This window comes from Acanthochromis polyacanthus, chromosome 11, assembly GCF_021347895.1.
Source record: "Acanthochromis polyacanthus isolate Apoly-LR-REF ecotype Palm Island chromosome 11, KAUST_Apoly_ChrSc, whole genome shotgun sequence".
Lineage (NCBI taxonomy): Eukaryota > Metazoa > Chordata > Actinopteri > Pomacentridae > Acanthochromis > Acanthochromis polyacanthus.
In genome coordinates, this window is record NC_067123.1 from 29,701,555 (window position 1) to 29,716,539 (window position 14,985).

General features: G+C 43.4%; 1 protein-coding gene across 1 annotated transcript in view; it reads right to left on the reverse strand.

Annotated features, from left to right (window-relative positions):
* Positions 1 to 9,486, reverse strand: part of gabbr2 (gamma-aminobutyric acid (GABA) B receptor, 2) — a 207,637-nt gene extending 198,151 nt beyond the window's left edge. The window contains exon 1 of the mRNA XM_022202028.2: positions 8,412 to 9,486. Within this exon, the coding sequence (XP_022057720.1) occupies positions 8,412 to 8,726 (315 nt within the window). The 5' untranslated portion in view covers positions 8,727 to 9,486. The remainder of the gene's footprint in view (positions 1 to 8,411) is intronic.
* Positions 9,487 to 14,985: the final 5,499 nt, after the last annotated feature.

Below are 14,985 nucleotides of genomic sequence, written 5' to 3' on the forward strand. Positions count from 1 at the left end.
ACACACGAGTGCTGAGCATGAGTACTTTTGTTAGAAGTGTAGACACTGCATGGACAAATTTTGGGCTACATATTGACTCTCCTGGAGTTGGGGAGATAACAACATTGGCATCACATGGACCTTCATAGAGACAGGAAATATAAAACCTTGAGTCTCCAGTGTAGACTTCCACTACATTACTTTTGGAGTCCATGGAGCTGATTGGAAGATTTAATTGCATACATGTGCAGTAGTCGAACCTACATATTCCACAAATACTATTACCAATGTCACATATGCCTAGCCTAGCCGCGCTAGACAACCCACGGCAACGAATTTAATTCTCTGCCAGGGTGGGTCTAGTTACCCTCCATAAGGCTCGAGGCTGGATTCTCCTAAAACTGGCCGGACCAATCACCATGAAGTGTAGAGTCAGAAGGCGGGCGTAACTAAGTGACGACAGAGGCGTGACGATTCTGACAGAAACAACCGGCGCACAATAAACAGTTACCTTTCAACTCGGCTTTGGCCACAGCCCTTAAAGATTTGAAGCGAAAATTCAACTTGAAAGATAAACAAAGGACGGCACTGAAGTGTTTCATTAAGAAGAAAGACGTATTTGGACTTATGCTGACGGGATATGGCAAATCCTTAATATACCAGTTGGCTCCGCTGGTTGGGAAGCTAATGAGACTTAGCCGCAATCCGCCAGCACTCTAGGAACTCCGTCAGCCTATTCGTTGCGCTGATTGGTTGTATACCTACCCAATTGCTGCAGAGTTCAAAATGTAAATGAGAGTGCAGTTTAGATGTGTAGGAACATCCTTTGTGGGAGACAAGGATGAGTAGAGGAGACAATAAATCAAACTTTACTGATTTCTCTTAAGCTTTGGGACAATGTCTGGAAACGGTGGTTCAGAGGTCGGGTCTGTGGTGGTTTCAAAAGCGTTTGTGGATAAAAGATAAGCACAAGAAATAAGTGGTTTTGAATCCAACACAAGCAAGAGTGCTCAGAGCCCCACAAGCCGTTTTTGTGTGTAAGAAGAAGGCATCTTGCTTCAGTTGCTTTTTTTTTTTAACCTTTGCATTTTCTGTCTCCAATTTTCTAAAATGAACATGACCGTGGTTTTATTTAAATTACACGGTACAAAGAAATACATTACCGTGGTTGCAAATGATTGATTTTTAGATAGGCTGTGTTTTCAACATCCTCCAACACCATGGAGAGGAGGGATGAAGGATGCTGTATAAAGCAATCTGATGAGCTCATTTTTATTGGAGCCAAGCAACACTTCACGTTTAACCGCTCGACTGACCACAATATCCTGACCTCAGGCACTGCTGCAGGGGCACCGATTGACAAGAGTCATGACCATATGTGGGGGGGTGTATGTGCTGCGCGTCTGGTTGTGTGTTTCATTTATTTGAAATATTATGACTGTGCTCGTGTGTCACAGTATCTGTTTCAAGGCCAGCTTCGGGGCACATAATAGCCTTTTATCAAGAAAGTTCACATTTACGGTTGTCTCATTCCAGCCCTCCGGCTCGCTGGCTGCCTGACTCAGACGAAGGTCAGCAATTAGCACTCAGATTTAGCAACTTTATTCAAACTATGACCCGTGTTTTGTTTTTCTAATTTAGTGTGAATAAGAGCGAGAAAACATTAAAATAAAAAACTATTCTCTCGTGAACCTGTAAAGTGATATAATCAACATAGGAACACAAAATCTTAGAAGCCTCTAACTGATCTAATACCTCATTGCGTGCAGTAATTGCTTTTTTTTTTTTTAAAGTAGCCATTAAACTATGTAGCCTCGGAGAAACAATGCAAATGGCATTACATTATGATCCAATAAGAATTAAGAGGCTGGCCATTTCCTCTTCCTGCACAGAAGATGACATAATCCTATTTCGGGATCTCCATCTCATAGCCCTACGCATCTCTCTCTCTCTCGCCTCCCTCTCTCTGATTCTCCCCTGAGATCCCGTTCGTTCTATGAGAAGGGCTGCTGCACATTGATCCCCACTATCTGTGTCGGGTCAGTGAATGCAGCCACACTCAGCACTTTCTGTATACCTAGAGAGCACCCAGGCTGTCACACACTGCTTTCACCCGACTATCCCTGCATTTTCAGCCTCTCCAAGGAACGGTGACAGGCAATCTCGGCTGCCCCTCCTGGGTCATCCCTACGGCACCAAATAGATGCCAGATATTTAGATAATATGTGGCATACAATAACAGCCCCTGACAAAAACGACGCTGCTTCATTTGTGCATGTTGCATTACTTTGCACAAAAGTTCAAAGGCGAGTTGCTGTGTGTGAATCCATGAGCTCAGTAAATTGTACTCCGGGCTGCTCACACTGTGTGGAAATGACACTTTGCTAAAACAAAAAATTCTCCTCGAGGCCGACCGGTCTGAACCAGCTCACTTTGACTTAAAGGGGCACCGAGGAAGATTTTTATGGTCGTAACAAAGTCTCATATTAATGTGGATGAATCTTCGTTATTTACACTTATTAATGCCCCCATTTTCGATTCATGAATCATTTTGGTTTTGTAAATATTTGTGTTTTATTAATTTTTTGTCGATTCATCTAGAATTTCCTGTGAGACGGAGCGATTTACAGCAAATACGGTGCGCGTGTGCAGAGCGGAGCTAGTTGTTTTTAGCAGTAGCAGAGCGGAGAGTTGGTTGAGAAGACGGCACACATGGAGCGCAAAAGGAAGCGAACGGAGCAAAGTCTGCAAGCAAAAAGGTTGTCAGATCGACAACAAAGCAAAAGAAAAGTTCATCTTGGACAGGCATTTCAGAGGTGGAGAGAATTCCGGGAGCAAAAAGAAATCAAAACAGATGCCGAGCTGGCTGTGCTTCTCCTAGACAGGTACATAAGTTTAGCTCTTTGTAAGTTTGATACAATTCTTTTGTCTTTTGTGTGTGTTGCTTGCAATGTGTGGTTAGTAGACTATGGGATTAGTTTGACTGTGACTGGTTTAGTTGACTAACTTTGTGGCAAAAACACTGTGTGGGTATTGGCTAATGTAACGTTAGCTCCGAGCTACCGAACGTTAGCTCCAAGCTAACGTTCGGTTAACTCCGTAGCTCGGAGCAGCTTTGACAGCTCGGTTTTACAACATTAGACCGCGGAGTCATTTACACACGCCGCCGGCTTTCCTGAGGCTCGCTCGCTCGTTTACGACGGTTTGCGACAGTGCGCGCCGAGGCTCACGGGAAATGTAGGCAATGCTACATTTCCGCTAAAATCTTCCTCGGTGCCCCTTTAAGACCTATGCTTAGCAGCACTGTGACCTCCATTATGGTAATGCCTTTTCACTGAAAACTTAACTTCTCCTGACAAAATGACAGAATGCCTTCCATACACTCAGGGGGGCATTCAGCCTCCCATGAGCGAGCGTACTGTATTGTCGTTTCAGGCTCGCCGGAACGCGCACAAATGTGACATGTTGCATTTAGTCCTCCGAGGAGCGCAGGAGAAGCAGCTGATATCTGTGCGCAGAACAAACATAGTCTCAGGAGGCCCGTAGTATAACATGGGTGGACATCATATACTATAAATACCCATCTGTGTACAGAATCTGACGGATGCATCGTACATGAGTGAGATCTGCACGTCTAACTGCAGACTGTCTTCGTGGTTGTATTGATTTGTCTTTAAAAATGCATGTGTTCACTGTTCTGAAATATGATAGCAAAGGAGTGCAATTACTTCAAGAACACTGATGGTTTTTATTCAGAAAAATTCTTTTGTTGAAATAACAGAAGCGATCGCTAACAAAAAATTATACAAATTTGCCTCAGACTGGATTATTTCATTTATTTATATGACTCAAGACACACAGTATGGTGCAAAGATGGATACCCAGACAGTTGCGCATGGCAGCTAGAAGATCCCAGGTTCACATCCCGGCCTTACTAGGATTTTTCTGCATGGAGTTTGTAAGTTCTCCCTGTGCATTGTGGGTTTTCCCCTGGTACTCCGGCTTCCTCCCACAATCTAAAAATATGCAGAAGTTGTCCGTAGGTGTGAATGTGAGTGTGCTCCAGTCCCTTGCAACCCTAATGAGGATTAAGCAGTGTACAGATAATGGATGGATGGATGATTGCAATAACCATTTAAACAAAAATGGTTCAAAATGGTACTTCACCATTACATTCACATTTAATATGATACTTGTCTCTCAAATCATTGCAAAGTTTGGTTTCTGTCCAACTGTTGACCTTTGGCATTATTACACTGTACAGTCTAAAATGACAAATCACCTGCCTGTACTTTTAGTTTTCATAGAACAGACACTTAGGTGCTCGTTTACATTTTACCAAAATATTACATGATGTCATACCTCTGAGTTCACTTTGTCAGTTTTATATGTTAGGCCTCTGTTTAATACTATTCTCCAGCCAGTTGTTGCTACATTTTTGTGGGAGCTTGAGAAGTTAAACGACAATCATCCAAAATCTGCTTAAGACCCACGGCAACATGTACGTCTCATATTACAAATGCTGTGCATAGAGTTGTACATTATTCAGCTGAGTTTAGTCGCCTTTTAACAGCCTTTCCCCAGTAGCTAATAATTGTCTTTATAACTGCAGTACAGAGTCCGTATACTTCCAGCTCCCCATAAGCCATATTATCACAGTCAGAGCATCAGTTAAGGATGCGGTTAAAAAATATGAGGCGTAATTTTTCCAATATATACGTTTTTTGAAAGCCTTATACTTTAAATGCAAACAACATAACCACTGTAGCTTCTTCCTTTCGATCAGGGAACCAAACATAATCCGATCAAAGCAGACGCACTGACAAGGCCGTCATTTTCATGTCCAATAAATTTAAATATTAATTTGCAATCATAGTCGAAAACGGTAAAATTCATAGGATATAATTGCAATAGGCTGCACGTCATACTCAGAGAGACCTAGCACACCACACTGTCACTTCTTACTCTCTTCAGTAGTGCAAAATGGAGGAAGCTGTGAGCCACGCTGAACAGATAATGGCACCAAACAATCTGATTATTTTCTTTGACACACTGCTGTGTGGGCTTGCTTTGAAACTCTGAAGTTTTTGAAAAAGTGGCAATGCTAAAGGTTGAAATTATAAACCCCTCCAGAAAGTCTAATGGAACTATTTTTCTCCGTCCTCTCAATCAAATGTATGTCAGTATTTAAGAGCGGTCCTTGTGCTGTAGTCTCATTAGTCAGCAGTAACAGAGCAGTTCTCGCAAAACGCAGAGTTCTATATTAACTGCACATGTATGAATCCATGTAATGATTTTTTTTAAGTGCTGCAGTCTCAATAACCTTTGCCTTGCTGATTGGGGAGCTTTTGCCTGCTCTGATTTTCCAGCTGAATACAAGATGCCGGCGTGTTCCAAAACTTCCCACCACTGCTAACTATTCCGCTAAACTGAGAAGCCCCTCTCATTCATCCGTTAAGCTGGTGAACTAGCGTAGCTTAGCCTAGAACCTTCTCACTGCCCAAAGTCTGCCTTCCATCCTCTTCCAGTGCTTCCTGTCCTCTCCAAAGCTTTGATCCTTTAAGCCTGCAGAGTTTACAGTATCAGTCCTTGGTTACACTAAAACCCACACTCACACATCTAGAGCTGCAGTGGAGGACCAACTCCTGCTCCACCGTTAAGCCTCCCAGTAGATATAATCCATCCTGCTTCTTTCCTACCTCAAAAGCTCTGGTTTTAAAGCAAAGATGTATTCTCGCCTGAAATTGCCTCAGCCTGCTACGACGCTTATACTTTTGAAACATTTCAAGAGTTCAGTCTGATCTGAACGAGTTTCACACCGTTAGACCCTCATATCTGCAGGCATCCCACGTCAGGACATCTGCTCTGCTTCCAGTAGCGGCTTCTTCACTCCTCAAAACACTAACAACCCAGCCTCGGCTCCCAGGCCTTTTTTTTTTTTTTTTTTTTTTTTACTGCTGAACAGTTCACCTCCCGAGTGCCTCACCGTTCCCATCATCAGCACCACCACACAGTTCCACTCCACCAGGGGATGGACCGGTCCTGCTCAGTCTACCCATGGCTCCACTGACAGGGGATAAAGGGATAAAGAGCCTCTGCTCAGGGACTGATTACTTACATCTGCCAAGCTAAATCCCAGTGCCCACACACGCACGCACACACACACACGTGTACAAACACCACACAGGCACACGCTTGGCCTGCTGCGAGCTGCAACAGACGCACTCATGCATGTATTGTTTTCTGACATAAGCATGTGCTATGTGGAAAGCTGTGTGTGTGCATGAGTCACTGTGTTCAGGACGTTTATTCATATGTAAAGATGAAGATTATATGGCAATAAATGCATACGGCACACATGCATGGTAAATTGGTAATAGCACAGTCATCACTGACTTCACATTACTGCTCCTATAAACATGTCAACGCCTGCAAAAGCAATACAGTCAACACGACACAGCGACAAGTCTGCTGCCGTCAAATGTCTTCTGGACTCGTAAATTCACATGTTTGTTGAGGCGCTCGGAAGACTTCATGTGATGCGTACAGACAACAGATCTCAAATTTAGTTGCATTAAAATCATTTTTTTATCCTTACAGCCTCAGTTTCTTTAATATTCTGTTTCAATATGCAACATTATTCAGCTGCAGAAACATACTGACATTTGCACTTCTGCAGTGCTCTCCTTGGCCCCTTGTTGACTTTCACCATGTCAGGCTCCGCCAAAAGATTTCACTGCTAAATATATTACTAGTTGTTGACAAGGCTCTTTTTGAAATTATTACAGCCAGAGAAAAACACACAACCACTGGGCAAATGCTCATAATACAATTTCTCGTGCAGTAGCAACTATTTGTTCAGAAGATTTGCCACTAATAGAACATTACTGAGGGCAAACATGAATAGTTTGAGCGCTGGAAAGCAATATTTTCAACCCAACACTTCCAAACACACGGTCCGAGCTTTGGATTTTCAGCTGCACCGTACACAAACCCAACCTGAAATACCACGAGGTTGGCAATGCCATCTCCACAGTGTAATGGAGTTTAGCCTTTGACCACAAAAGTCATCAAATAACACAGTTCTCATGAGCTCCCTTTGATTGCCAGTATCAGAAAGCTGGCACCACTATCAGACGTTCCCAGCAAGCGGATGGCAGGCTGGCCCACTGACCTCTTCCTTCCAGCTCATCTTTCACTCCCAGGGAATAGAAGGAGAGAAAAAAAATCATAACAGCATATTAATCCCATGGTCTGAGCGCATGCCGCTCAGGAGGGCTTACCCCTGTCAACAGAGATTTGTGTGCTCTTTCACATGGACACACCTGTGCACGTACAGGTTATTGAACAAGTGTTGGACAGGAGAACCAGGGCTCAGGAGGGGAAAAGTCACCATCAGACGGTCAAATAAGAGAATTCTGAACTGAAGACTATGAAACAGGTAGCTATGATTTATTTATAGGGCTTTAGAATAGATTTGTTGAGCAAATTTCTCAACATTTTAGCACGTTGTCATGGCAACTTTGAACTCATAAACTGCAATGTGCCCTTAAAAAGGCAGTAAATGGCTAAAACCTAAAAGGCCATCACACTGTAGACTGATCCAAACAGTGGGAATAGTTTATTTTATTGCACAGATCGAACCAAACTTCAACATGACTTCAGCTGGAGCCGTTAGTGTTATCAGATAAATAGATCTTAATTTGGATCCTGAACGCTGTGATATTCAGCTATTTTCAAGGGTGCCAGGATTTTTTTCTTTTTTTCTGGAGAAATCGTACATCCAATTACCGCCATCTTCAGGCACGAAAAGAGTCAGCCTCTTGAATCGTTAGACAGATACAGTGATTCGTGACTGAAAAAGCAGCTTCTAAAGTGACGATTGCGTAAAGAGGGGGAAAAAAGGAGAGGAAAAGACGGAAGGCAGTGTTTTAATTCAAATCAGTTTGGGTTGACGATGGATGAATGGCACCCTGAAATTGCGCCAGTCTCACCATTAACACAGTGTGACCCGGTAATGCAGTGCCTTGTGATGGCAGCTTACATGTAAATGCACTATCAACGAGCAGCGACAGCAGTGAGACAGACAGAGATGGGAAACGGGCACTTACGCACCGTATTGTCATATAGAAGAAGGGAGAGAGAGAGAGAGAGAGAGAGAGGGAGAGAGAGAAAGGGAAAAAGGCGACACCAATTGACTTTTGCGCAATGGAAACACGCTCGCCAACAAGGAGGCTGCGCAGACACCACACAGAACAGAAGCCAGCGTTATCCCTTGGACGGACGCTGTGAGGAGCGCTGCGGGGCAATGCGCGCAACCATGTACATGTGCGCACACACACACACACACACACGTATACATAAACCATACAGCTCTAACTCTTGAAAGCACACCAAACCAGCAGCAGGGAGGATTTAGTCTGCATGTTTACCTCGGTGTCGTAGATTTTGGTGATGAGTGAGAACGAGTACTTCCTGGACTCCCGTATGTGCTGGATGGCCAGCTGGACCGCCGGCTCGATGCCTTGGCTGATGCTGCTCATCAGGGCCGACTCGTTCATGGGCATAAGAACCATGATGGGCAAGTTTTCCCCGTCCCTGGCGAACCAGCTGTTGTCCTGTCCGTGCTTGGTGCGGTCGTTGCACACCTTGGCCAGAGAGGGGTGAAATAGCAAAACAGAGAGGAGCAGGCATCCCGTCGGGAGGAACATCTCCCAGCCGCTGCAGTCCCTCCGGGCTGGAGCCATGCTACCGCGCAGGGTGACCAAATGAAATCCCCACCGTGCCCTCACTGCTCGGGCATCGCCGATCCGGGCTCGTCCGGGATGCTCAGACGCCCGCCCTGTCAAGGAAATCGTATCTCGAAACAGACACAGACGCGAAAGCCGCAGCAGAAGCAGCCCCTGCAGTGGGCTAACTGGTCGTGGAAAGGATCGCAAGCTGAAATGAAACAATATTTCTACTCTGTAACGGTGCCTCTGTGAGAATATTCCAAGGGCGCAGGGATTCGCGTTGCAGAGGGAGAGCTATCGCCTCTCGGTGTCCGTCATCCAAACGATCTTCTGTCAAAACAGCCCTCTAATTCAACACCCGCGCTTCACCTTTCAGCTGAACCATTTATCTTAAAAGCAGTACGGTTCGGGCGAAAAACAAGCGAGGAGAAGTAGCTCGTAGTTGCGAAATCAGTCACTCTTGATGGCAGTTCTTGCAGATGCAAAATCACCTTCGAAGTAAATTCCCAGCCAAGAGATGCCAACTGTGGGCATCCCTGCCAAAACGCAGCGCTCAGTCCGGCACAAATTTCGAGAGAACGAATGGAGACACAGACTAAAAACAAATATAGCTGATGCTGGAACCGCAGAGGTCCGGGGGGGAGATGTCGGGAGAGTCTGCCTTGACAGCCTGTGGGACTGGGATGCTCATCTCTGACGGTGCGTCAGAGAAGCGCTGAAGCCGATGCTGCTGCTGCTCGCCGTGCGCGCAAGAGGGAGCACTGAATGTGGAGGAGGAGAGGAAGCGAGAGAGAGAGAGAGAGAGAGAGAGAGAGAGAGAGAGAGAGAGAGAGAGAGAGAGAGAGAGAGAGAGAGAGAGAGAGAGGAAAGGAGGGAGGGAAGGAGGGGGAGGAGAGGGGAGATGGATACAACAGCATGGTGGAAAGGCTGCATAGGCTTTACGCAGGGCAGACTCATCAGCGGCTTGACAGGGGAGGCTGATTTACTGAGCTTTTTATGTTCCGGGAGACATCTCCGACATGCATGAAGCGGGTTAGTTAAAATATATGTAGAGCCGCACACACGCCATGGAGCTGATGTGTTGCACCTCACACAGTCACATCAAAAACCATAAACTATTCTTTGAGCTTTATTTTTAGTTGCTCATTACAAATGCTGATCCTCGGGATGAGTTACCACAAGGCAGCTGGGCTTTGATTCTCCGAATACCTGACGCACCTGCCCGAGTCTCCTTGACCGTGATAGCTGCGTCGAAATCCGAGGAAGAAAACAAGATTTCCAACTTGGATCAATACACAATATACAAATATGCCAAATCTCGAGCATACTTGAAGGGATGAGGAATGTTTGCATGTGTTTGGATGTGAAGGAATGTCTTCTTAAAGGTGAGGCCAAGCAAACAAAACGCACTCAACTTTTAAGTTCAGACAGTCCCGTGCATCCTATGTTAATCCAGCCATTGCAACCAAGAGAACTGTTGAAAATTTGAGTATATCCAAGCTAAATCTTTGGTACGGTGCTGCTGTGGTTCTGGATTCAAACCTGCAGGTCAGCTGGTGCCCATCTACATAAAATTTATATGCTCTTCCTGTGCCCGAGTGGCTTTTCTCTGGGTGCTCATCCAAAGACATGGGTGGTAGATGGGAGTTTGAGCGTTCCGTTGTCTCTTTGTGATAGTTTCGAGACCTATCCAGGGTGCCATCCGCCTCTCTGGAGCCCAGTATCAGCTGGGACAAGCTCCAGCCCTCTTTTATTGGATAAAGCAGGTATTAAAAGCCGACTAGCTGGATCTCAGCCATGAATTTAATAAGTAGAATTTCAGCACCATGGACAGCTTCACCCTCGGAGGCCTTAACGCTGTCCATGGTGCTGAAACCTACAAGTTCTATCATTCTCTGCTTCTCTTTACATGTGTACTATACTCCATTACCTGTACGTCCTCGGGGCAAATAAGAATACACATTTTACTCGTGTCCATATGCACAAACACTGCATTTCACCTGGGGCACAGAGGTCCAAAAAAAAAAAACAAATAGGCAATTATTGCAATAGTTTGCAACACATTTCATGCCATTGTTAAACAAGCTGTGAAAAGAACGGAATATGCTGCCAGGGGGTGTATTGAGTATGGAGGAGGAATCATCTCCTAATGTGGGCAAAATATATATATATATATATATATATATATATATATATATATATATACGAAAGCCTTTCCTGTCATCAGCTGTGAGTGTATTTGAAAACAGAGCCATATACAGTTTGACCCGCACATTCATATCACATGTGCAATTGCAATCAGTGTCAAAGGGGCTCGTTGGAAAGGCGTGCGAGCGAACACGCAAATGCGAGTGTAATGCGTTTTCTCCCCCCCATTCAGGATGATAATGAATGTGGCACAAGGCCTACAGACTGCCCTGCTGGATGGAAACAGGTGTGAACTCCAGCTGCATTGCTCTACATTTCCCCAGCGCAGTGGAGAGGAAGCAGTAACTTTGCTTACATGATGAGATGTTCAAGGTGAAGCTCAAAGTGCAATGCAAGAGACAGGATGCAGCTAGAAGCATGTTTAATCAACCTGCAGAGGATAATGCCAGCATATGCAGTGCTGTTAAAATAAACCATCTGCAAGCACTGCATTTTTCCAGATGAGTTCACACTATTGAATAACCTCTGCAAAACCAATACTCCAGATCACCATCCAAGTTTCAACCTTTCCATTACCAATTTCCTTCATCTTCACAAGGAGTTTAAAGCATAAATTCGCCATGGTTGATCTGGCAGAGCTGACCCTCCTGGCCTTTTAAAACACAGGACATTTATCACAAGGCCAAGCAACCCTATGCACACAAGACACAAAGGAACTGGCCATAGCCCTAGAGGATCGCTGGAATATCTAGGCCTCTCCTTTTCTCCCTGCTTCTCTGACAAGAACAGGCTTTATATGCAAGATTTTCCTAAGTTAGACATCTTAATTCCTTAAGGAACGCAATATAGGAGTCTTGTTGTTTGCCCTTGAGCTCAATCTACGTTTTGATCTGTGAGACCAAATATATCAGAAACTAGATTTAATTTTATACAAGTAACTGGCTGAGGAAGACGGGGAAGGATAATCTGCTGCAAACAAAGGGCAAATGTAAATATAGTACAAAAAATAGTAGGTGCATCAAATCAAAAAGAAATGGCTGTATTTTACGTACCTATTCTTTCACACAATAACCTCAGCACACGGCTCTATTTTCCCCTCTCTTCTCTGTAGTTGTTTTATTCTATTCGCAGAAGTCCAGACGAAGAAGTAGGTCAAGTTTTCGTCCCATCTGTTTGTTTTGCACAAGACAACATCCCTCCCTGCTCCAAACATTCTTCCAGAACCAAGACAGTTTCAAACCACAAACGTGAGGTCGAGCTCGAGCAGCAAATAAAAAGTAAAGAAACTAAACTAGAAATGAAAAGCTCTGGAATTGTTTGTTAAATTTGCTAATTACTTTGGTTTACATCATAACAAAACCCACAGACATTTCCAGCTACAATCAGTCAAGTTTTGTTTTTTGGACTAATGTAGCAATGCTATCTGTCCAGCCAATGATCACTGCAGATTCCCAAATGAAAATGTCCATTTCATTTCAGATTATGAATCATTCATTAAAGTTTCAATCACAGCCCTGCAATCTAGCTGTCCTCGCTAAACGAGATGTCAAGCCAATATATCATCACTAATTAGAACACATTTGTGTGCTATGAAGGGGGACACCGTCAGATAATGATGCAGATGTCGGTACTTGAGCAATCAGAGATGAAATTTTTTGACTGTGAATTCACGCCTGCAACATAAATCACAGATTTCAAGTATTGTGAAAGCATATGTCTGACCATATTAAACGTGTTTACCTTGCAGTTTTACAGATTTCAGACACAAATAGGAAGGAAAATAAAGACTTGCCAAGTTTTTAGCAATTATAGCAATCAGTCTCACACAGAGAGAGGGGGATTGTTGACACTGTCCCCGTTTAATAGAGATTAATGGGGAGGCCTGTGGACATCCCTCACCAGAACTCTGACAATACGCCACAAGACGCCCCATGAATTTTAAATGCCAGGTATTCAGAACGGGATAAATGAGTAATGACATTTCAGATGCTCTCATATTTCGCAGCTCTGATTGTTGTGCTCGCCAAAATAAAATCCATGCACGTCTTTAGTGAGCTGTTTACAGAATAAGCACATAACTGAATTGCCTGAAAGATAATTAATCAACCTGATGCCACTTTCACAGAAACTCATTCAGTAACTGTTTTTCTTATAACTACACTTAATCACTTCGCGCCACCGTTTCTGATTAATATTTCTGCAGAGTGTTAGTGGAAGAACGGCAGAAAGAGTAGTCCATTTATTCATCCGCCCTGGCACTAATTCACTATTTAGCCACAATGGAGCATTATGTTGAGCTCCGTTTTCAAGTAATCAAGGCTGAGTTTGATTTAGCGTCACATTCTGCATCCTTGAACATGAAAACGTCAGCATGAAAAGGCTTTGCTATGATCTTCTCAGCACTTGAAATAAAAAAAAATAGAATAGAGCTTCATTTGTCCCACATCAACACCTTGGTTCAGAGTCATGTCACACATGACTGATCTTAGAACTCCTGCCCAAGGACAAGGGACATCATCTCGGAATGGCCCACACAAGTAACTCCACTACATTGCAGGGAACATTTTATTATGAATCCGTGAGACGCTCCTCTCCCTTGTTCTCGACACGCTTGCCCTGCCAGTTACAGTGGAAGCTATTTGAATAATTGGTTTCAGAATCTGGAGTCACAGTCCTGAAAATTCCATGCATACCAACAAGTAGAAGAGCGACTCTTCAGCGGGACGTGTTCCATGCATGGCGGTGGAGAATGCATGTTTTATGAGCTCGGAAAACATGAAAACACTGCAGACTGTCAAGTAGGAAATTTCCCCCCGGGATAAAGAAGAAGGATGAGTCGCGTTGGCTTTTGGTGGGATTCCTGGGACTGTAACGTTCTAATGATGTAAAAAGCAATCTGCAAACACCAGTCTCTCTCTCACACACACTGAATGTTGACTCTTGTTGAAGTGAAGAATTGAATAGAATAGTGGCAAATAAAGACACAGCAACAATTTGCTTCTCGTCACTTCAATTAAACCCCTAATAAGTCATTAATGCTAACAAAAAGTGACACATTTAGAAGTTTATTTCCACAAAAATAGTCCCTTCAAGCCTAAATATATCTTAGCTGTAACTTAACACCTTTGTCTCCTCTAGTATGCGTGAATCCATAAAAATGTAAATTGACCCCGAACTCCAGCTGTTCCATCCATTGCCTGCAGCTCGAGCACACCAGCTCACCTTCAACTCGGCTCAAACACTGTAAAATTGTTCTACACGAGTAGAACAATTGTAGAAAAATTGTGACTACACGCTGCTTTCTTTATGTCAGAGGCCAAAAAGGGTGTAAACCACTGGCCTAATCTTTAACAATGTTTTGTATTTTAAAAAGCTTCCACTGTTTAAAATCTTTATCCCAAAAGTAATCAAAGCCGTCAGATAAATACAGTGGAGTAGAAAGTGCATCAGAAGTGGAAAACAATATAAAGAGGAAAAACTTCAGTAAAGTAAAAGCATCTACAAATAAATAAATAATAAATGTATTATCACCTCTCTGTTTTGCCTTGTCATAACAGGAAAAAGCACCGGCGGAATTAATAACATTACCGATCAGTCCGTTACACTAAGTGTCCATTAAGCCGTTCAAGCGAGCCAGCAAACACCATAAACAACACCAGGATGTGTCCAAAGAGGAATGCAGCCATCCTTGATATTATTAAATACACATGGGTGTTGCCTGGAGTGACATATGCATTTGTCGTTTTAAAGATTTTAGTTTGGGTAAAGCACCAGTTGGGATTGGGATTGGGTTTTGGTCACGGTTTATTTCAATAATAGGTGCCACACTGTTTGCAGGTAAAGCTAACATTATGCAGCTTTATCAAGCACCAAAAGAGGAGGTTTGTTTTTATGCAAATTTGAATTTTAAATCAGTAACATGATCAGTGCGACAATCAAAAAAGTAGCAGAACGGGCACTGCAATTCGTAAATAATGTACTTTTTAAATACTGTTTTGGAATCATTAGTGTTAGAGGATATTGCTGATACTTTTGCATGTTTATATGGCTTTAAGTTATTAGTGCTAAATAGCTTTAAAGTAATCTTTAATATAATGTAAAAAAAAAAAAAATGCCATGGCGAGCT